Raw genomic sequence first — 25,000 nt, forward strand, 5'->3', positions numbered from 1 at the left:
TGTGTGTCTGCGTGTGTGTGTCTGCACGTGTGCGTGTGTGTCTGCACGTGTGCGTGTGTGTCTGCACGTGTGCGTGTGTGTCTGCGCGTGTGCGTGTGTGTCTGCGCATGTGCGTGTGTGTCTGCGCGTGTGTGTCTGCACGTGTGCGTGTGTGTCTGCACGTGTGCGTGTGTGTCTGCACGTGTGTGTCTGCACGTGTGCGTGTGTGTCTGCACGTGTGTGTCTGCACGTGTGCGTGTGTGTCTGCACGTGTGTGTCTGCACGTGTGCGTGTGTGTCTGCACGTGTGTGTCTGCACGTGTGCGTGTGTGTCTGCACGTGTGTGTCTGCACGCGTGCGTGTGTGTCTGCACGCGTGCGTGTGTGTCTGCACGTGTGCGTGTGTGTCTGCACGTGTGCGTGTGTGTCTGCACGTGTGCGTGTGTGTCTGCACGTGTGTGTCTGCACGCGTGCGTCTGCACGCGTGCGTGTGTGTCTGCACGCGTGCGTGTGTGTCTGCACGTGTGCGTGTGTGTCTGCACGTGTGCGTGTGTGTCTGCACGTGTGTGTCTGCACGTGTGCGTGTGTGTCTGCACGTGTGTGTCTGCACGTGTGTGTCTGCACGTGTGCGTGTGTGTCTGCACGCGTGCGTGTGTGTCTGCACGTGTGCGTGTGTGTCTGCACGTGTGTGTCTGCACGTGTGCATGTGTGTCTGCGTGTGTGTCTGCACGTGTGCGTGTGTGTCTGCACGTGGATGTGTGTCTGCTTGAGTGTGCACGTCTACACGCTATCAAAAGTTGTCTCTTGCTGACTGAAACAGGAAACATGGTTCCCATGGAAACAGTGAACAGTAGGTTGGAGCAAATGCAGCGATCCTATAGGCTGGAGGACCGTGTGAAGGTGTGGTCAGACTTCCTGAGGCTCCACCTACATCCTCGTACTGTATCGATCATCAATCAGTACAATCATAATGGGTAAGCAGACACACACACACACACACACAGTCTGTGGTGTGTTTCTAGACATTGAGTGAGTGTGTGTGTGTGTGTGTGTGTGTGTGTGTGTGTGTGTGTGTGTGTGTGTGTGTGTGTGTGTGTGTGTGTGTGTGTGACAGTGAGGCTGCGCGGTTGGAGGCATTTGGTCAGGGGGAGGCGCTGTTACAGGGCTCTGTACTGGAGGAGCTGGAGGATAAACTCCATTTTTTCATAGAGGAGTGTGACTACCTGCAGGTATAGACATTCAATCAACACACACACACACACACTCACACACACACACACTCACACACGGTTACACAGAAGACAGACGGATGGATAGATAGACAGATGATCAGACAGATTATGTGTAAGACACGCACACACACATACAGACACACACACAGACACACACGCACACACACACACATACAGACATACACACACATACAGACACACATACAGACACACATGCAGACACACATACAGACACACATACAGACACATACAGACACACATACAGACACATACAGACACACATACAGACACACACGCAGACACATACAGACACATACAGACACACACGCAGACACATACAGACACATACAGACACATACAGACACACATACAGACACATACAGACACACACGCAGACACATACAGACACATACAGACACACATACAGACACATACAGACACACATACAGACACACACGCAGACACATACAGACACATACAGACACATACAGACACACATACAGACACACACGCAGACACATACAGACACATACAGACACACATACAGACACACACGCACACACATACAGACACACACGCACACACATACAGACACACACGCACACACATACAGACACACACGCACACACATACAGACACACATACACATACACATACAGACACACATACACATACACATACAGACACACACACGCACACACATACAGACACACACGCACACACATACAGACACACACGCACACACATACAGACACACACGCACACACATACAGACACACATACAGACACACACGCACACACATACAGACACACATACAGACACACACGCACACACATACAGACACACATACAGACACACATGCAGACACACATACAGACACACATACAGACACATACAGACACACACGCACACACATACAGACACACACACGCACACACATACAGACACACACACGCACACACATACAGACACACACGCACACACATACAGACACACATACAGACACACATGCAGACACACATACAGACACACATACAGACACACATACAGACACACACGCACACACATACAGACACACACACGCACACACATACAGACACATACAGACACACACGCACACACATACAGACACACACACGCACACACATACAGACACACACGCACACACATACAGACACACATACAGACACACATGCAGACACACATACAGACACACATACAGACACACACGCACACACATACAGACACACATGCAGACACACATACAGACACACATACAGACACACACGCACACACATACAGACACACACACGCACACACATACAGACACACACGCACACACATACAGACACACATACAGACACACATGCAGACACACATACAGACACACATACAGACACACATACAGACACACACACATACAGACACACACACGCACACACATACAGACACACACACGCACACACATACAGACACACATACAGACACATACAGACACACACGCACACACATACAGACACACATACAGACACACATGCAGACACACATACAGACACACATACAGACACATACAGACACACACGCACACACATACAGACACACATACAGACACATACAGACACACACGCACACACATACAGACACACATACAGACACATACAGACACACACGCACACACATACAGACACACATACAGACACATACAGACACACACGCACACACATACAGACACACACGCACGCACGTATACACACACACACACGCGCGTATACACACACACACATACAGTACAGACACACACACATACAGACACACACACATACAGACAGACAGACACACACACAGACACACACACGTATACACACACACACACACACACACACACACTCACACACATATACACACACACAGGGTTTGGGTATAGCTATCTAAAACTGATTTTTCCTGATTCCTTGTTGCCATGACAACTGTGTGTTCTTCAGGGGTTCCAGGTAGTGTGTGACATGGCTGATGGTTTCTCAGGTTTGGGGTCAAAGGTCACAGAGCTACTGCAGGACTCCTACAGTGGGCGGGGCATTCTGACATGGGGTGTGGCTCCTGTCAGTCACCCTGACTCAGTAAGTCATTTGATAATTTCCTCGCTCTCTCTCTCTCTCTCTCTCTCTCTCTCTCTTACACACACACACACAGATACACACACACACACACAGATACACACACACACAGATACACACACACACACACACACACACAGATACACACACAGATACACACACATTTCCCCTCCCTCTCTGACAGGGTGTCTCTCTGTCTGTCTTTCCTGGACAGAGTCCGATTAAGGATGTGCATCACATGATGAACTGTGCTCTAGGAATGCTGCACATGTCCAATAACAGTTCGATGTTCTGCCCTTTGACCCTGAGGGGTGGGATGGGGAGAAGTCCAGCTCCACCCACCACATTTCCTCTCCTCAGTTATGATGTAAGTTGAGAAAAGTGTATAATATGAAACACGGTGCTTGTTACTCGCTCTCTCTGTCTTTTTATATCCATCCATGTGTGTGTCTCTAGCCATGTCTCTGGTATCACAGCAGCTCTGTGTTAGCTCTGGCTCTCGACACGCTGACTGTCCCCTACAGGCTGAGGCAGAACTGCGCCCCCATGTGGCAGCTGGCAGATGCACTGACTGTCTCAGGCAGGAAGGTGAGAGAGTGAAACATCAGGAGTTTATTACACACACGAGCATCAGATAATTTCTGTTTGTTCTCAGGTTGTGTGTGCATACGGATCTGTTCCGTTTCCCATGATGCACGGCAGCTGCCTTCCTGATGCACTAAATGCCTGTGGTGACACGTTACCATGGAAACCTCTATCAGGATGCCCCGAGCGGGCCGACAGCCAATGCTTTGGGCAATCGGTGACACTTCGGGGGCTGGAGGGGCGGAGCCGAGTGAGGTATGTGGTGTTGAGCGCTAACAGCTCTGCGTTGTAGTGGAACTTACCCAGAAGTCTGTGCTGTAGTCTGACTGACTTTAGTGTGAGGAGGTTGTTGAGGTGATACGAGGTCATGCTGTGTGTCAGGGATCTAGAACCAAGGAACACTGGATTCCAGAACTAGATTCTGGAACCACAGATCTGTCACAACAGCATGACAAACGTCTGTCTCTTATGAACAGTTACCAAGAACTCGAGCGATTTATTTATATATCAACTGATCAGTTTACCTTCAGTAACCTCACAGGTGTAACATCACAGTGTGTCTGTATGAGAAGTGTGTGTGTGTGTGTGTGTGAGAGAGTGTGTGTGTCTGTGTGTGTCTGTGTGTGAGTGTGAGAGAGTGTGAGTGTCTGTGTGTGTGAGTGTGAGAGAGTGTGAGTGTCTGTGTGTGTGAGTGTCTGTGTGTGTGAGTGAGTGAATGTGTGTGAGAGTGCGTGTGTGTGTGGGTGGGTGTGTGTGTGTGTGGTCACAATAAATGGCCACTAGATGGCGACATGACACATGATATAAATAATAATAAGCACCACAGCATGTACAGTGTTATGGGTTTTTATTCTAGAAGGTGACATGACATAGAAAACTTCAGATGTACTTTATTATTATTATTAACTGTTACTCTGTTTCTCTGAGAAGAAAGAGAGACATTTCCACATTTCTATTTAAAAAGATTTTAATACTATGCAGAGACCTGCAGGTTGTGTAGGTGTTGTGTAGGTGTTGTGTAGATGTTGTGTAGATGTCATGAAAGTCCTGTAGTGGTTATTTTACTTTTATCCTTGCAGTTGTCTGGTTCCTGGAACAGAACCTCCCTCCATTCTACACTGTGCTCAGTCAGGAGAAGAAGTACTGAACACACACCTCAGAACACACTACCCGTCTTCACCACTGTACGTACACACACACACACACACACACACTCACATTACTCTATTATAGCTGCAAATATGATGTGTGTGTGTGTGTGTGTGTGTGTGTGTGTGTGTGTGTGTGTTTACCCCACAGAGCAGTACAGTTGCTTTACTCCCCCAGTAAACTGACTCCGCCCTTTCCTCAGATCTTCAGCCCAAACCTTGACTCTCAGGGTTTAATACGGAATGAAACGTCCACCAGCGGTATGTGTTAATAACAAGTGTTACAAACGTCTCTGTGTGCTGTCACACACGTCTCTGCTGTTACACACGTCTCTGTGTGCTGTCACACACGTCTCTGCTGTCACACACGTCTCTGTGTGCTGTCACACACGTCTCTGCTGTCACACACGTCTCTGTGTGCTGTCACACACGTCTCTGCTGTCACACACGTCTCTGTGTGCTGTCACACACGTCTCTGCTGTTACACACGTCTCTGCTGTTACACACGTCTCTGTGCTGTCACACACGTCTCTGCTGTCACACACGTCTCTGCTGTCACACACGTCTCTGTGTGCTGTCACACACGTCTCACAACACTGAACACTAGTTTAGTACACAGTAATAGTGTATAATCACAGAACAGTCACCAGTCTGTAACCTGGACCAGGACCTGGGTCACTTGACCTTTGTACACAATGTAATGAGTGTAAAGTCTCTGGAGCCTCAATAGAGAAGCCATTTTTTTTATATTTGCTTAGAGAACCATGAGTTTGGTGTTAAAGAGAATGATTTCATCGTGTCATGACCCGTGTCCCTAAATCCCCCACCTGTGAGGGGGAGCGTGACGCGAGGTGAGGCGAGGGGGAGCGTGAGGCTAGGGAGAGCGTGAGGCGAGGTGAGGGAGAGCGTGAGGCGAGGTGAGGGAGAGCGTGAGGCGAGGTGAGGGAGAGCGTGAGGCGAGGTGAGGGAGAGCATGAGGCGAGGTGAGAACACTGAATACACACTGCATACACACGTTTCTCTGTCATTAGAATCTCCTTTATTGTAACACTGTGACCTGTTTTAGTGGTTTTGTGACATTCTTTAACTCGTGTGTGTGTGTTTGTGTGTGTGTGTGTGTGTGTGTGTGTGTGTGTGTGTGTGTGTGTAGTAACAACAATAAGAGACAAACACAACACTGTGAAGGTAGAAATGACTCTACACAACTGAGTTATTGTGTAAAACACTTTTGTAGCTAAGAACCAGTTAGCAACGCTCTAATTTAGCTTCAGTAGTAAATAATGTGTTGATCTAAATGTTCTGTATCTGTAATTCTGTCTCCTCAGTGTCCCCCCTGACGGTTCTGTCTCTTCCTGTGATGTCCAGTTTGCAGTCCAGTTCATCCGTGTCTTCTTTCTTAGCCGAGCTTCAGAAGTCCTGCAGCGCCATCGATTTACGTCGAGTTTCTCCCAGTTTCCTTTCTCACGGAGACCAATCTGAAATCGCAGAGAGCCTCGAGCAGCTGCGGACACTCGCTCACTGTTACCGTGACGACAGTAGTGGCATGGTGCACTCTTCCTCTGATGATGATGATGATTAGCTCGGTATAAACGATCTAAGAGCAAATGCAGAATCTGGATCAGTTCTGCTTTGAATCTTCACTCGGCTAAGTGACAGACTGAAGGACTGGAGGCTGGTGGAAGGTACTGATGGTGAGAAGGTTCAGCTGAACGGTGGAGGAAGAGGTGGAGGAAGAGGTGGAGGAAGATCTGTGTTCAAAAACACTCCCTATGATCATAGAGGGGAGAGAGAGCGTGTAGGAGACCGAGAGAAGCTCCCACTCGAGGTGTTTCACCAAACTATATATAATTTAAAGAACAGCATGCTGTGTGTCGTCTGATAGAAATAAACTAGAATATCTAAAGTCTCTCATTGTGCTTTATTTTAGCATGAAGATGTTGTGACTGCAATAAAAGCTTTCTTAATAAAGTCTTGTGGTTCACTTCATTCTGAGATAAATGACAGGATTATTAAGGATCAGTGTTTACTGTGAGCTCCAGTTTGGTGCACAAATGAAACAAAATGTTCACAGACCTTTATGACCTTTACGTTATAAAGGTTTATGTCTCAGATGATTAGTGATTAAATCCACATCACTGCTGATGATAAATTGATGAGGTCACAGTTAGCTCATGAATTCTCTCTTTCTCCTAACAAGGTTCTTTTCTGTGTGAGAAAAGTGTTGCTCTTAAATGTACGGCTTCATGTTAGGACGACGGAATGTAACCGTGCTAACGATCAGCTCATGCTAGCTAACTGCTTAGCGTTAACGGCAGTGAGTGTGGATTTGAAAACGCCTCTATATCCTGTCAGGTTACCTCATAGTAGCAAGCTGGCTACTGTTAGCCTTCAGGTTAGCGCCAACCCAGCGGAGGACCAGTCAGGTTAGCGCAGTTTAAGTTAGCGGTGCTGGTTATTAACACTCTGAGGTTAGCGTGTGTCTTAGAACTGGGGCATAGAAGCCTTTATTGCCACATATACATTACAGCACAGTGGAATTATTTTCTTCACATACCCCAACTGAGGAGGTTGAGGTCAGAGTGCAGGGGCAGCTATGGAGCAGGAGCAGAAAAGGTTGAGGGCCTTGCTCAAGGGCCCAGCAGTGGCAGCTTGGCTGTGCTGGGCCTTCTCCAGTCCTCTGATCAACAACCCAGAGCCTTAACCATATAAATTACAGTTAATTAAACATGAATACTGAATGTACTTGTGTCTGTTTACACATTAATCCATGTCTGGTCCATCAGTCCATGTCTCTGGCTTTGGTTGGGAATTCAAATATTATTGGATGTGAGAATAATGAAATACTTCATTTCTGATAATGTTGCAGACTTTCTGTACAAAGCACAATGTTCTTTTCTCTCTCACACACACACACACACACACACACACACACACACACACACACACACACACACACACACACACACACACATACTCTCTCTCTCTCACACACACACACACACACACACATCTCTCTCTCTCTCTCTCTCTCTCTCTCTCTCTCTCTCTCTCTCTCTCTCTCACACACACACACACACACACACACACACACACACAGATACCTTGACCTTAGCAGAGGTGGGAAGTAACGGAGTAAAAATACTTCGTTACTGTACTTAAGTACATTTTTCTGGTATCAGTTTTTACTCCACTATTTATTTTTCGGACAACTTTTGACTTTTCCTCATTACATTTTTACACAAATATCTGTACTTTTTACTTCTTACATTTCCCAAACGGACTCGTTACTTTTAGTATTATTCCTTCTCATTGGACGCTGTTTCCAGCCTATCATCCTATCATTGTGCGGCTTTTTCCCCATGTGACTGGTGCACTGTATTATTTACTGGCTATCAGACATAGACTAAGGATAGCGGAGCTAACAATGAGCAGCGCCTACAAAAGGAATGGCTAATGTTCATTCAGAGGGAGTCACCGATGTTAAAGTAACTAACAACGAGGACATTCCTGAACACACATGGCCATATATGAGGGAGATGTTTGTAATAATCGGCGTCACAAAGGATTCCTGGCGAATGCGTTGTGAATTGTGTCACCCAGGGGGGGTTCTAGCCCTTTATTAGGGGGGCTTCAGCCCCCTGTCTGTAATCTCAGCCACCCTAAAACTATAAGGATCATTTTTACTTTCATAAATAAACAATAAAAATGACATTAAAATGCAGGACATGCCGTCGATGGGAAAGAAAATTATTTATCAGTTTGATCCAAGAGCGATTTTATTTACTTTGCTTTTACACGCGTGTGTTGTAGTGTTTCACACGTGCGTCTTCAGCTGTCTGCTTTATTAGAACGGAGAAGCACAGGTACGCGCAGCGTGCACGCGCAGTCAGAGCTGGAGGCGTTTATCTATAACGTTAATCGGCGGAAAGACGCAAAGACGGCAACCAAAAGCAGTGAAATGTCAATATTCTTATTACCAGAGTTGTCATATAATATATAATATAGAACTCTTCTTGTTTTAAATTCTCACTGAGGGCTAAAACCCCCTAAAGATGAAACCCTAGAACTGCCCCTGGGGTCAACCCAAAAAACACCAAGTGCTTAATTTAATGAACATTAATTTTGTCATTTGTAAAACATCACAATAATTTTGAGTTGTTTTGAAGCACAGAGCTGGAATCTCCCTACAGTTTGGGATATGGCCTTGGTGATACACTTGGTATACATTATATTTCCAAAAGTATTGGGTCACCTGACCTTTCCTGCTATATGTGGTTGTTTTCTGTTCTTCTCTTTAAAAGACTGACCGGCGTGTTTCATTCCCCGGAGAACCAGAAACCAAGCAGAGGGAGAGGGGCTGAGAAATCCTGTCCAGGTGGCAGATGAGAGGGAAATAATTCCTTACATTGGACGTCACTGTGTGTGTGTTTGTTACAGACGTCACGTTCTTATGAACCACTCAGTGTTATATTCAGACAAACTGTCACAGACTGTGATTAATACTGTAAAGCTGGTCATCTGCTGGTGTGTAGAGTAACGTTAGTTAATAGCTTTAGCTATATAGAAATGATGAAGACTGTGTAATGATGGAGACTTACAGTAAGTGTAAATCTAATCCTTGCAGCAGTGACACATTTAGGCATAAGCAACATGGGCGACATGGGCGACTCAGGGCAGGTGATCAGGACAGAATATCAGAATATACCATCAGAATCCTGCGACCGCAGACTGCAGGCAGGAGCATCTGGGGATGTGAGTGAGCGCTGATTGGTGCTCATACTTTGATCGACGTGTCTGCGCAGACCAGCAGACAGGCAGACAGCAGACAGCAGACAACAGACAGACAGCAGACAGGCAGACAGCAGACCAGCAGACAGGCAGACAGCAGACAACAGGCAGACAGCAGACAGGCAGACAGCAGACCAGCAGACAGGCAGACAGCAGACAACAGGCAGACAGCAGACAACAGACAGGCAGACAACAGACAGGCAGACAACAGACCAGAAGACAGCAGACAGGCAGACAGGCAGACAACAGACAGGCAGACAACAGACCAGCAGACAGGCAGACAGCAGACCAGCAGCAATCGTACCAATAACTGCTTTCAGTAATCACCAGAATATGTCTTCTCATAATCCCCACACAGTGCTGGAGGTACCCTGCCACTTTGGCATTCGAACTCACAACCTTCCGATCTTTAGTCCAACACCTTAAACACTGAGCTACCACATCCCCCACATTTCTCCTGGTCTTCTCATCAGTTTTAGAGGGACGTCTTGTTCTACTGTCTGTGTTACATATTTTCTCAACCTGTTATAGCTAAACAAATTACCCCTCAGTGCTGGGGAGAGACTGTACAATGGGGCACGATTGTATTTGGATGTGATGTCAGTCATGATTAAAGGCCAAGAATAGTGCTGATGAGTGTATACTGTCTGTCCAGCTGAATGAAGAATAGTCTTGATATAGATTTAAATCTTTTCGAATACAGAATCGATAACAGAGTTGTCCAGCTGAGGTGTCTGTGTGATGTCACTTCCTGGTGTGGACTCTCACACCAACACTGACAGGTTTCTGTGCAAGACAACAGAAATGCAAATGTAAAGAGATCCATTTGAATTTTAGGCTCCATATGAACCCTGAGAAGGTGAAAGAGCTCATGGGATACGTTCTGTTGCTAATTCAGTCTGACTGGAAGGAACAAAACACAAGCTGCGTAACCTGTGAATTTAAAACAAGCCGAATTATATTGGAATAAATATTAATGTACAGTTACGGTATATTTTCCCTTCATGATTCCCTTGAATTAGGAGGAAATAGTATTAATTAAGTATTTAAGTAATTAGACTCTAAATTATAGCAATGAGTTCTAGATTTAAATTTTATATTAATTATAAACCAGACAGAAGCTTATAATAGTGATATGACTTGATATATAACATGTATATAACATATGACCTTTCTGTTTAATGATAACTATCTGAAAAGAGCTGAAGATCAAACAATGCAGTCCAAAGTTCAGGTCAATGGTCCCAATTTGTCCCAAAGTGGTTTTGTCTCTGAGTGGCTTTGTCTCTGAGTGGATTTGTCTCTGAGTGGCTTTGTCTCTGAGTGGCTTTGTCCCTAAGTGGCTTTGTCTCTGAGTGTCTTTGTCCCAAAGTGGCTTTGTCTCTGAGTGGCTTTGTCTCAAAGTGGCTTTGTCCCAAAGTGGCTTTGTCCCAGAGTGGCTTTGTCTCTGAGTGGCTTTGTCTCAGAGTGGCTTTGTCTCTGAGTGGCTTTGTCTCAGACTGGCTTTGTCTCTGAGTGGCTTTGTCTCAGAGTGGCTTTGTCTCTGAGTGGCTTTGTCCACTAGAACAAATATGCTGTATTGTATTTAAGCAATGGATAAAATAATAAGTAAAGATATTTAGACGTGACCCTTCACTGAAGCTTGGCTGACCAGATTAGCTACAAATGAGAGTTAATCTTCTGTAAGCTGTGGATCCAAAGTCTGTCTGTCCCTGCATCAGTGGGAAATATGGAAATAAGTCACCAAGAGAACACAAAGAGAGGCGTGAGCTCAGGACAGAAAGACTGAACACCATTGACACCTTGAGCACAGACGTTTATTAAGGCACTTAGAATAATGTCAACATGTAAACATGAACCAGAAAGTACAGGTACGGATCCTTCTCAGCTCCTGAGTGCTTTAGGACAGAACAAAGATAAACTTCATGTGAACTTCTCTACAAAACTGAACCAGCAGGGCAGAGATAGTTAGGATTAATAATAATAATAATAATAATAATAATAATAATAATAATAATAATAATAATAATAATTAGATAAATCAACATAGCATTTAAAGCAAAGGGGGAAATGAATAGTACAGAATGTGAGTGTGTAGCTGTTAGTTAACAGTGTTTAACTAATAATTATTCAGTGTCATTATTATTAGTTTAGATATTACGATTTCATGTGCATGCAAAAATCAGGAGATGTGCAACCTTAAACCCTGGATAGAAATGAATATAATAATTTATGGTCAATTCACTGTAAAAGTTAAAAAAGTGCTCGTCAGTTCATCTCGTGTCATGTTAGCTAACCCCAGTACCACTTATTGAGATTTTTAAACACTCTGTACGCCTTATTGTTCTTTATATGCTCACAACTTCGACATGCGTGTTCTAGTCCGAAAGGTGCACCTAAAGCAGTGAAGTGTTGTCTCCAGGTGAAGTAGCGTTCATAAGCCTCCTGGTTCTGGTCCAGATATTTGAGATGTTCTGCCAGTTCCTGAGGAGATTTGAAGTCGTCCACATGAATAAATGAATCTGAGGGAATGACTTCCTCGTAGTTCTCCCTGGGTGGACCGATGACCACAGGAACTGTGCCGATTTTCATGGGATTAAACAGCTTCTCTGTGAAGTAGTCTTTGTGGATGGAGTTCTCGAAGGACAAGTAGAACTTACAGCTCGATAAAATCTTATTATAGTCCTCATCTCCGACGTACCTGTTGAAGTGTCTACCGTAAGCCTCTACTTTGATGTGTTTGCTGAGTTCAGTAAAATATTTCACTCTTTTAAAGTTGGGATTCCAGTTACTGACGATCCAGCAGACTGTTTTATCCTTTGTTGGTATTTGGAAAGTTTTGTCCTTCTCTGATTGTGGTACGATTCTCCCATAAGGTACCCAGACATCTGAATCTCTCCGATAGTTTGATGTAAGATTAAATGCATTATCACACTCAGCACGTCTACCTGAATTATCAGGAGACTCCATGTTCATCCACACCCACTTCTGGTATGGAGGTCGTGGTCTGTTCAGCAGACCTGTGAAATCACCACCAATATCTCTGTGATGAAACATAACTCCATGGGCTTTGTCATATAGGCTTCTGTCGTCGGTAATCTGACAACCTTCAATACCAAACTGTGGACTACAGGCTTTTCCATCAAACTTAAACCCAAAAGGCCAATTCCAGATTAAAAGGATGATGTTTTCTTCTGTGACAGCTGCTTTGGTGACCGGTTGTAGTTGCTTTTCCACGGTGTGGTTAAGAGCTGTAATGTTCTGGGTAAAGTTTGCTGTCAATATCTTGAGGCATTCATCTGTGCAGACTTCATGTGTGGAGACTGGAACATTGGAGCAGATGATCGAGCTTACAGACGGCTTGTAGTAAGTGAAGAATGCTCCTCCAAAGCAAAAGAGCAGGAAGATAGGCAGCAGGACATTCTGATAAGATCCTACTGAAGGTTGGGATGTCATCTTTTACCTTTAGGAGAAGAACGAAAGAAAACTCATGAACTTCACGTGACAAGTGACCTACGAGAAAAGATAAAAAAAAAGATATACTGATGAAGGTTTTTGGTGTAATAAATGGAACCTCAGATAAAGATCTTATTTCTATAATGTTTAAATTTAATTTGTATAAAGTTTAAATGTTTTATATAACCTTTAAATCCTGTTTATATCCGTATTTGAGAGAGAACTTCCTTGAACGTGTTCTTTAGTCTGTAAAAGCACCAGGTTTAAAAATGTGACCTATAATTAGAGTAAGAAAAGAATGAACTGAAGTGATAAACGTACCTTAAAGCCTGGGATTATTCACTTCCTGCGTGGCTGATGGACAAACTGGACACTAGGCTCATCTTCAACACTTTCCCATCTGTAAGGTTTAGTAATAGTGTTAAGCTTCTTACACAAGACATGACTTAGGGACTGTCAGTTAGTAATAAGTGATGTATTCACTCTGCTGCTGCTTATCGTTCACCACGTGTCTGTTCAGCTGAATATTATTTACATGCTTTATTTTCAATTTGTTAATAAAATGACATGTAAAGTAGATCCAGATGCTGAAGTTTGCTCCTTTGTGCAGTATTTGGGCTCTAAAATGATTTAATGTTATAGAAGATGTTTACTGATGAAGTTACAGTACAGATGATTGTCTCTGTAATAATTCTGTATTATGTTTGGACTTTTAGCTCAGATCTTTATTGTATTTCTGCTGATGCAGTGACCCTGAATGTGATGATGAGTTTTCTTTTATCGTCTCCTCAAAGTTGGATTGAGATTGTTTTGTGTTGCAGATCAATGCAGCTGAGATTCTGATCAGGTTTTTAGATTAGATTAGATTAGATTAGATTAGATTAGATTAGATTAGATTAGATTCAACTTTATTGTCATTGTGCAAAGTACAAGTACAGAGCCAATGAAATGCAGATAGTATCTAACCAGAAGTGCATAGGTGGCTTATTTACAAGTGGCAGGGTAATAAAAAAAGGGTATGAGGTTATACAGGAAGTGTAGTAATATGTACATGTAACTGAATAAGGGTTTATATAGTGTGGTGTTTATTTAAGTGTGTTACAGTATGAAGTGTTATGACAGATATAGCTGTACAAAAGGAATGTCATTATGAATATATACATACATACATATATATATATATATATACACAGAATAAACAGAATAAATATGGATGGACATACAGAAGTGTAATGATAGTTTTTGGGTGGTGTAAGGATGCATGATCTAAAAGTGGTGCAAAATAGTGCAAAACACAGAGAAAAGTGACCGTACAGGTGATTATTATCACCATATCAGCTGTTCAGTGCAGAAACAGCCGCGGGAAAGAAGCTATTTTTCAGTCTGTTTGTTCTGGCTCTGAGACGACGGTAGCGTCTGCCCGATGGGAGAAGTGTAAACAGTCTGTGGTTGGGGTAAGAGGGGTCTTTGATGCCCCTCGCCCTTTGCAAACAACGTTTTTTGGCCTTTTTTTTTGACTTGTCTTTAAATCTGCTGTATGATATGAACGTGTCTCCATAATAAAACAGAATGGAGTGGTGTTAGAGGATTCGCATCCTCCGTGACATGAACCCTCCTTTTGGTAAAACTTTGTTAGGATTTTTTTTCTTTTTTTAATTTACATTTTTGAACCAGTGAAGGAAGGAATTTAACACTTAAGTGAGTACGAGAAGAAAGCACCAGACATGGAATTTAATCATGAACTCAAGCACAATAAGGAAGGAAATAAAAAGAGCACATCCTTGTTCCTTCTCTCAACGTTGGCTGACTGCACATGTGTTTGTTCTGTGTTATTTTAGTTTGCTCTTAGATCATGATGAGATGGAAACCTCCATCAGGTTTGGTGTGTTCAGCTCTATCACGCTGGTGTTATCAGAGCAGTTGCTAGTATTCTGTTCTCCTGACAGTGAGTTTGAAGAGGACGGACTCATGGCACTAACACTGGTGAGTGATGAGAGCTGCCTCTGGATTACAAGTTTGAAGAATCTTCTCCTCGTTCTGTCTGTGTTTGCTCTCACGGAGCAGAAGCGTTTCCCTGAACGCAACAAAGAAAGGAGTCCATTATTGGGATGCTGAGATCTTTTACAATCTTCCTGGCTCTGGTCTGGCACAATGTGCTGTAGATGTCCTGCAGGTCAGGGAGCTCGGTGTGGATGGTACGTCTGCTGACCGCACCACCCTCTGGAGGACTCGCCTGTCCTACATGGTGCTGTTCCCGGGCCAGAAAGTGATGCTACACGTCAGGACACTCTCAATGGTGCAGGTGTAGAAGGTCTTTAGCACCTAAGAGGGTAGTTTGAGTTCCCATAGACTTCTCAGGTGGCTCAGATGCTGCCGGACCTTCTTCACCAGGGTGCTGATGTGACAGGACCAAGACAGGTCCAGTGTGATGTAATCACCTAGGTACCAGAAACTTTCCACTCTCACTACTGGGGTCCCGTTGATGGTTAGCGGTTGGTATGAGCGCTCCTGCTTTGTGCTAAAGTCCACTATCAACTCCTTAGTCTTGCTGACTGTTACGATCCCAAATGGTGTTTAGGGGTATGGTTGGGATGTAACTGTATGAATTTATTATAAAGTTAGATTTCTGATGTGCATGTGGCAATCAACGACAAGGACAACAAATAACCTGTCTCTATTATCATACAAGTGGTGGTGACAAAGGTGATCATATTTACGATATCTACAGAAACAAGATAACAAAAGACACAAAGGGGAAAAGAGACATGAGTGGTACCAAAACAAAGACATAAACAAAACAAAACCGCGCCTGATAAACTTAGCAATCTCTGGAAAATTGTCCGTAGTGTAGATACAATAGTGCTATTTTCTGATTGGCTTCTGATTGTGTAGCCTCTTTTTTTTTGATTGGCTGATAAGTGTCAGACTCGACTAAGAGCCCCAGGGGAGATGTGCTTTGTTCCTGCCCGGTTCCATAGAGACAGCGGTGTGGACTGATACGTTTTGGGAGCTGCGGCTTATTAAATATATGGAGAAATACGATGTGTGGTGGGAGAAAAGACTGACATGAGGGACTGTCATGTTAATGTGTGACACTTGACAGCCCTGGACATGTCATATATCAAAACACTCAGCACGATGAGGGAAACCTGCCACGTGCAAGCGACATTCACATTTTCTTCAGAAAATGTACATTTTAGTTAATGGTGCTTTCTTACTTACTTACTTTCTTACACAACATTCTTACTATTGTGCATACTCTTCCGGACAAAACTTGGGCACGTAACTCGTCCCGCAGCTTTTGTCCTAGACCCATGAATGAGATGTCAAATTGACTGGCTCATTGAGGAGAGGTGTGCTATGACTTTTATAAGTGATCTGAGTACCGGTACTTCCGGTACCGGGTCACAAAGTGGCCTTTTTTCCCATAGACTCCATTATAAAATTTGGAGGTTTATAACTCGGCAATTTTTCGAACTATCTACACCAAACTAGGCCAGCTCCTTTAGGGTGATACTCTGAACAAAGGTTTAAATTGGTGTACCGAATGGTCTTTCAGTTGTCCTGCAGCTCCGCCCCCAATATATGCAAAATCAAAAACATTTTTACAACATGGACATGTGACATATCAAAACACTCAGCACAATGAGGGGAACTTCCTCACGTGTATTCTGGTCACATCACATGACATCACGTAATGTCATATAATGTCACGTGAAAATCAAAATTTAGAACAACATGGACGTCACAACAACGTCACACATCAAAACACTCAGCACGATGAGGGGAACCTGCCACGTGCAAGCAACATTCACATTTTCTTCCGGAAAAGTACATTATTATTATTATTATTATTATTATTATTATTATTATTATTATTATTATTATTATATTTGTTAGGGGTCAAGCCCCGAAGGGGCGTAGACACCTATTGTTATTGTCGGTTTTCTTCTTATTATTATTAGGGGTCAAGCCCCGAAGGGGCGTAGACACCTATTGTTATTGTCGGTTTTCTTCTTCTTCTTCTTCTTATTATTATTAGGGGTCAAGCCCCGAAGGGGCGTAGACACCTATTGTTATTGTCAGTTTTCTTCTTCTTCTTCTTCTTCTTCTTCTTCTTCTTCTTCTTCTTCTTCCTCTTCTTCCATTGAAGTCAATGGCAGCCCATAGAACCGTATGTGGGAAAGTTATGTAATTTGGCACACATGTAGAGGCCAGTCTTCGAAGTATCTCTAGCAACTTTGGTGTGTCTAGCTCAAACCCTTTAGCGCCACCAACAGTCCAAAATCCAATTATGTTCATGTTCATAACTGCTGACTGGTAAGGCCTGGAGACACAGTTCTTGCATATTTTGGATCCTTTGCTCATGCCGATTCGAATACACCATATGACATCATTTCTGTCATGAATACCTTTCCGCCATTTTGAATTTTCCTTAACACCTACTTTTTCGAACTCCTCTTAGACCGTTTGTCCGAATTGCATGTCCTTTGGTATGTAGCATCTAGAGACACCCGAGACAAGAAGTTATCAAAAGCTTTCTGATAGACCAATGCCTTCTTGTATACCGTGGCAACATACATGATGGCGAGCACGCCAAAACGGACGTGAGGCCGTATCTTCGCAAAACTTATGCGTGTCGACACAAAACTTGGTATATGTCATTATAGTCATGACCTGAGGGTGCATGCAACGTTTCGTGACAGCGCCACCTAGTGGTGATGAGAGTAAAAAAAAAAAATGCCATATCGCTACGAAACTTGGTATGGTTCATCAGCGACATGTTCTGAGCGCATGTGATCGGCTTGACCCCGGAATGGCTGCTTGCAGCTATATTTATTATTATTATTCTTCCTCTTCTTCCATGGAAGTCAATGGCAGCCCATAGAACCGTATGTAGGAAAGTTATGTAATTTGGCACACATGTAGAGGCCAGTCTTCGAAGTCTCTCTAGCAACTTTGGTGTGTCTAGCTCAAACCCTTTAGCGCCACCAACAGTCCAAAATCCAATTATGTTCATGTTCATAACTGCTGACTGGTAAGGCCTGGAGACACAGTTCTTGCACAATTTGGATCCTTTGCTCATGCCGATTCGAATACACCATATGACATCATTTCTGTCATGAATACCTTTCCGCCATTTTGAATTTTCCGTAAAACCTACTTTTTCGAACTCCTCCTAGACCATTTGTCCAATTTGCATGTCCTTTGGTATCTAGTATCTAGAGACACCCCGAGACATAAAGTTATCAAAAGCTTTTTGATAGACCAATGCCTTCTTGTATACTGGGGCAACATACATGGTGGCGAGCACGCCAAAACAGACGTGAGGCCGTATGTTCGCAAAACTTATGCTTGTCGACACGAAACTTGGTATATGCGATTATAGTTATGACCTGAGGGTGCATGCAACGTTTTGTGACAGCGCCACCTAGTGGCAACGAGATTTTAAAAACAATGCCATATCCCTACGAAACTTGGTATGGTTCATCAGCGACATGTTCTGAGCGCTGCTGAGTAGAACATGTGGTGTTGTGTAACAGGAGGAGACACACTGAAACACAAACACACAATTTCTCTTCTGTAACCGAGGTTTAAATATTTCCTTCTCAAAAACAATCCAATGAATAAACAATTGTACAAAAATATCTATTTATAAGAATAAATAAAAAAATGTTTTTAGACTTTAAAGGTTTCTCAGGTTAAATGAGAGGAAATGAGCGAGTGTTGTGTTCAGAATGTGTGTTGATGTTGACGCCGCTGTAGCGACCTGCTCTGTTCCTTCAGGAAGTTAAAGAATAACTTGATGTTTGATTTCTGTGTGTTTAGTTGTGCAATAATAAAGTGCAGATTGTGATGTTATCGCTGTTAAAATATAGAGACCACACCCAGACTGTCAGTACTAAAGTGTACGTGTACGTGCCATGTAACAGACTGATAAATAAGATTACAATCAAATGACCTAAACCCATATAAACGATGCAGGTTTCACTTCAGCAACACGGACGTGTCACTTTTATCTCCTTCTTCCTGACTGTGTGTAAGGAAAGTTTTTTAGTTTTTCAGAAAGACTTGGAAGAAAATGAAAATAAGGGTCAGTGAGCGAATGTTGTCTGTTAGCACTGATCACAACACAGAGATCCTCCACAATGTTGGACAAGAAGTGAGAGATGAGTGTTAGAGCACCGACACACACTAATCCCCAGGGTCACACTCACCTGTTTATACAAATCCAGGTGGAAACACATGAACCTGGAAGAGTTAAGTCGAGTTAAAGTGAATTTCCTGTGTATCATCTGTACAAATAAAGACTTTCACAGTGTAGTATTTAATTAATCTCTTTGGTTTCGTGTCATAATAAAGTGACTGATGATTTCTTTAAGCTCTAAACAATTCACATACATGGTATTGAATCATTCGAATAAACCAATTTTATTATCTTTATAATATTCATTCATTCACTCATTCATTCATTCATCTTCTACCGCTTATCCGAACTTCTCAGGTCACGGGGAGCCTGTGCCTATCTCAGGCGTCATCGGGCATCGAGGCAGGATACACCCTGGACGGAGAGCCAACCCATCACAGGGCACACACACACTCTCATTCACTCACACACACACACACACACACACACACACACACACACACACACACACACACACACACACACACACACACACACACACACACACACACACACACACACACACACACACACACACACACACACACACACACACACACACTCTCATTCACTCACACACTCACACACTACGGACAATTTTCCAGAGATACCGATCAACCTACCATGCATGTCTTTGGACCGGGGGAGGAAACCGGAGTACCCGGAGGAAACCCCCGAGGCATGGGGAGAACATGCAAACTCCACACACACAAGGTGGAGGTGGGAATCAAACCCCCGACCCTGGAAGTGTGAGGCGAACGCGCTAACCACTAAGACACCGTGACCCTCGAAGTGATTCGTAACTAAACTGCAAAATCGTACTGAGACGTTTCTTTACTATAAACTTTAAAGTGTAAACTCTAGAATTAATACACACTTTATATCTTACTTTATAATCCAGTCTACAGCCTACATTCTTCCTTCACTGCACCCTTTTAACGCAGTAGGTCATCACCTGATATCAGCATTGTAAGTATAAATTATATATAAAATGTTTCTCATGGAGAAAACAGCTACAGGTCGCAGACCCATTTAAACCTGTCAATACAATCAAGAGAAATAAGGATTTGGAAAAAACGTCTCTGTAAACAGTTTCTTCTAATAATACACCAATGACTGCCTCACCAATGACTGCCTCACCCTGCCTCACCCTGCCTCACCAATGACTGCATCACCAATGACTGCCTCACCCTGCCTCACTTTTACCTGGACACGACTGTGCAAGTGTGTAAGCAAAACTAAATAACCCCCAAACTGATATGATTTACTTTCTCGTTAGACAAAAGGCACACACACACACACACACACACACACACACACACACACACACACACACACACACACACACACACAGTTTGTTTATAAAGAGACGGCCTTCAAAAACTATGATAAATTTATCTTTAATTGTCAGACGTTTGCTCAGTGAATCATACAGCAGGACAAATCGTTCATTTTCACCCCACAGATTATATTAACACCACATTTTCACCCCATAGATTATATTAACACCACATTTTCACCCCATAGATTACATTAACACCACATTTTCACCCCACAGATTACATTAACACCACATTTTCACCCCACAGATTATATTAACACCACATTTTCACCCCACAGATTACATTAACACCACATTTTCACCCCACAGATTACATTAACACCACATTTTAGTGAGATATTATTCGGAGTGAGTCAGTAGATATAAAAGACCGTATAGAAATAAAGATGTATAATGTGTGTGTGTGTAAATGACATTACAATAAATCATAAGAAGTACACGAGTATAAATTCTCCCTTCACGATAAGGCCGTATGTTTTGGCACCCAGTGTGAAGTCACTGTACTTTTCTGATGTTACCTAGAAGGATCTGACACCATGACTATCTGGTGCTCTCCTGTTGGTGGCAGCTACACGACCTCCTCACCGAGATCCACAACATACTTTCTGCTGTATTCATCTTTCCACATGACTCAGAGTCTAAAAGGTGCTGAATAACATCTCCAGACTTCACACCCTGATCTCTAACACTGATGCCTTGTGTTCGTTTCACAATCAGTGAAGAAAATAGGATAAAATAAACCTTGTTAATAGCTCGACCCTGCTGGGCTGCAGGGATCAAATCTCTTAGCTAATTCAGACACATAACCTGTGAACAAACATGTTTAACCGGTTCTGAGACAAGAGAGAACACGAGACAGGTCACATATCACATATCACAAGTCCAGGACTGTTTTAAACAAGCAGGCTGAGGCAGGTTGAGATAAGCTGTGGAATTCTCCTTGTGTCAGAGCAGCTTTGCAGAAGAGCAGAAACAATTAAGGTTATAATTACGTTACTAATCATCTTAAGTGTGTGAGTGTGTTTAACACGAGGACGCTGAAGTATTTTTATTGTTCATTTAATTGTTTATTTAATAAGTCAGAGTGTTGTTGTGTAACGATAATCAGCAGGGAAACATGAAGCTGTGACACTGACGTCATGACCCAACCCTTTACTCAGGGTTTACTGGAACACCACCATGTGTTTGGGTATTAATGATTTAAACACTACTGATTGTGCAGCACAAAACACTGACTGTACATAAGGACAAGCTTTAGTGCAGGTTAAATACGTGTTATATATTACATTACTTTACACCACACTACACAGACACAGGCATCTAGCACTGGTTCTGTTCTACTGTACATTCAGAACGTAATCTCATGCTAAAGAGCTTAACAATATCATTCAGTTATTATATTAAATAATGTGATTCCATTCAATCAGCAAATACAACTGATTTAAACAAGCAGGTGAGACATGACACGTGTGTGTGTGTGTGTGTGTGTGTGTGTGTGTGTGTGTGTGTGTGTGTGTGTGTGTGTGTGTGTGTGTGTGTGTGTGTGTGCTTCTGCCTCACAACTGTGCAGTATATTACAGCTTAATATTACCTAAGGTTGTGGGTTCGAGTCTCTGGCCGGCAATACCACGACTGAGGTGCCCTTGCTCGACCCCCCCCCCCCCCAACCCCCCCCAACTGCTCCCTGGTTGCCGCAGCATAAAATGGCTGCCCACTGCTCCGGGTGTGTGTTCACGGTGTGTGTGTGTGTTCACTGCTGTGTGTGTGTGTTCATGGTGTGTGTTTGTGTGTGTGTGTGTGTGTGTGTGTGTGTGTGTGTGTGTGTGTGTGTGTGTGTGTGTGTGTGTGTGTTCACTGCTGTGTGTGTGCACCGTACTTAGCCGTATGTCACGTCACTACAGTAGCGAAACAGATGGAGGAAGTGGAGCAGGTCATGGGCTGGTGCAGACACAACAATCGTTCAATGTTGATTTAAACAAATGATGACTGTTGTCTTCAGAAGATCTGTGTGTGAACATCACTACACATCAGGCTCACACCTTTGGTGAAAGATGTTTCACTAATACCTGAATTCACAAAGGTATAATGTCATACACAGCCAATCATGATGTACACACATTACTGATCTCATGGTCATTACTGACACCCTTCCATCCAGTCCCTCACGGTGTCCACAGTGTCCTACACACTGAGACTCACATCACAAACACACCTTTGTGCAGAGACGCGTCCGTGTTGCTCCCGAATGTGTCCTAGAGCCTCGGCTGACAGACGGAATACAGATACACACTCAGTGAGGGCTTTAAGTGAGATATTTAAAGAAAAGTTATATTCAATTTGTTATGACTGAATTTTAATATTAACAACAAAAAAGAGTTCTTTTAAACATCCTGGAGTTAACACCTAGAAACATTCAGATCAGACGCAGAGGCATTGATCAGATGTCATCAAGCTGTGTAGTGAGTTTATCGTGTTTCCTGAACAGGCGTAAGGAAGACGAGCGGGTGGAGAAGAAAGCAACCACCAAACAAACAATCACAGAAAGTAATACATCCAAGCGAACGGTTCCTTTGTGCCAGTTTATTGTCTGCTCTGGTGGGTAGATTTAATAGTTTTAATACACTATTGTGGAGCTTCACACTGATTCTACGTGTGTGCCGTATAGTGTGTTGGTTCCTCTTCACCTGTTTGTGGTTTAACTGAACTGCCGCTGTGTTTCTACCAAAGTAAAATAACAGAACTTCACATTCGTTCACATTAATCGAAGAGTCCGCACACGTAGATGTCATTATAACATGAAGAGCGTACTTTAAATGTCCATAAGTATTAATAAGGGTTTAGGAAACAACGACTGTATAAATGTGTGTAAAGAGAGGAGGATCTTCTGCTCAAACTCATTCACACACACATTTAGTTTTACAAACTCTTTTTTGTCTCTCAGTCACGTACAAGAAGCCTTTATTATTTATCTGAAGCTTTAGTTTTAAAGTTTAATTGAATTCACTTTTACTTCTACAGTTAATCTTTTGGACTGATATTTAAACCTCACTGTTATTGAACACACTTATTTAAGGCTATTATTCAGAACAAGGTTAATAACAGGCAGAAATCACCATGTAGAGTTTAGTTCCTTCACCTCACACCGGTTTGTTGTGTAAAGCCAGAAGGTCGTATTCCCAATGAGCAGTTATAACACTGCAGCAGGAGTGAAAACATCCAGTAATAAACTTTACTCTAAAGTTGCTTGTAAATATTAAAGAGAAAACTTACCAACTTTTACAGATCCTCTGAAGGTGTAAGATATCCACTGAAGGTCCTGCTGCAGAACAGTGTGAACACTCGGAGACTTTACTCCAGTACATTCAGTACCTCAGAAGTGCCATAAGTAGTTTGATCACAGTTATGTGCTGCACAGACGCACTGAGGCTCTACTTATAACATGATACAGAAGGATGACACAGTGGGCATTAATTATACACACCCACAGGAGTAATAGACTAAAGCCAGTAGGTTGGAGCAGGGCGTAAACCTTGTGACTCTAATCATCTGATCTCACCTGCTTTATGTGGATTGAAGAGCTTGGGTTAGTGAAGCTGCTGAAGCCACACCTACATGTAGGCAGAGAAAATAAAGGATAAACACAGCAGATTGTTTTATATCTCTTTATATCAAAAACATTCATTTCAGCTGAAACAAAACAGATTTTTTTTGTGCAGCAGAAATTTATTTATAAATTCTAAAAATGTTAGAAATGTACAAAATGCCTAAAGTGTCTGAAAGAACCCAGAACGAGCTAAACCAGACCATCGAGTCACATTCTACTGTCAGTTCTGCTTCTTATGGTCTGAAAATCTACATCCATTTAATACACTGTAAAATACACAGTGCTGTGGAGTCTATCACAGGGAACAAGGTCACACACACACACACACACACACACACACACACACACACACACACACACACACACACACACACACACACACACACACACACACACACACACACATACATACACACACACACACCTGTGATTAAATGGGATTTTTGGATCAGTTTGAGGATGCTTCTGGCTTGTTACTCAAGATGTTGCTCTTATTTCCTGCAGCACAGCACAGTCTGAGATCAAGTCTAATTATTCAGAGCCCAGGACCAGGTGAATCTGACGCT

The 25,000-nt window shown here is 43.1% G+C and overlaps 2 protein-coding genes across 9 annotated transcripts in view; one reads left to right on the top strand and one right to left on the bottom strand.

Moving 5' to 3' along the window:
- msto1 (misato mitochondrial distribution and morphology regulator 1) overlaps nt 1-7,025 on the top strand; it is a 10,860-nt gene extending 3,835 nt beyond the window's left edge. The window contains exons 6-14 of one of the 3 annotated variants that reach the window (XM_027132684.2): nt 798-951; nt 1,092-1,206; nt 3,193-3,327; nt 3,539-3,691; nt 3,781-3,912; nt 3,980-4,164; nt 4,989-5,093; nt 5,209-5,318; nt 6,383-7,025. In XM_027132684.2, the coding sequence (XP_026988485.2) occupies nt 798-951; nt 1,092-1,206; nt 3,193-3,327; nt 3,539-3,691; nt 3,781-3,912; nt 3,980-4,164; nt 4,989-5,093; nt 5,209-5,318; nt 6,383-6,636 (1,343 nt within the window). In that variant the 3' untranslated portion in view covers nt 6,637-7,025. The remainder of the gene's footprint in view (nt 1-797; nt 952-1,091; nt 1,207-3,192; nt 3,328-3,538; nt 3,692-3,780; nt 3,913-3,979; nt 4,165-4,988; nt 5,094-5,208; nt 5,319-6,382) is intronic. The other 2 variants (XM_047819767.1, XM_047819768.1) reach the window with 2 other exon arrangements.
- A 4,615-nt stretch (nt 7,026-11,640) lies between these two features.
- Nucleotides 11,641-24,366, bottom strand: LOC113634020 (4-galactosyl-N-acetylglucosaminide 3-alpha-L-fucosyltransferase 9-like). Of its 6 annotated transcripts, XM_047820175.1 has the most exons (5): nt 24,101-24,366; nt 19,520-19,553; nt 13,623-13,701; nt 13,489-13,547; nt 11,641-13,358 (listed from the first exon to the last, which is right to left on the bottom strand). In XM_047820175.1, the coding sequence occupies exon 5, from the start codon at nt 13,299-13,301 to the stop codon at nt 12,138-12,140; it is 1,164 nt and encodes a 387-aa protein (XP_047676131.1). In that variant the 5' UTR covers nt 13,302-13,358; nt 13,489-13,547; nt 13,623-13,701; nt 19,520-19,553; nt 24,101-24,366; the 3' UTR covers nt 11,641-12,137. The 6 variants fall into 6 exon arrangements, with proteins under 6 accessions (XP_047676131.1, XP_047676129.1, XP_047676126.1 ...); XM_047820173.1 differs by lacking the exon at nt 19,520-19,553 and having other exon boundaries at nt 11,641-13,308; XM_047820170.1 differs by lacking the exon at nt 19,520-19,553.
- Nucleotides 24,367-25,000: the final 634 nt, after the last annotated feature.

Source organism: Tachysurus fulvidraco, chromosome 10, assembly GCF_022655615.1.
Source record: "Tachysurus fulvidraco isolate hzauxx_2018 chromosome 10, HZAU_PFXX_2.0, whole genome shotgun sequence".
Lineage (NCBI taxonomy): Eukaryota > Metazoa > Chordata > Actinopteri > Siluriformes > Bagridae > Tachysurus > Tachysurus fulvidraco.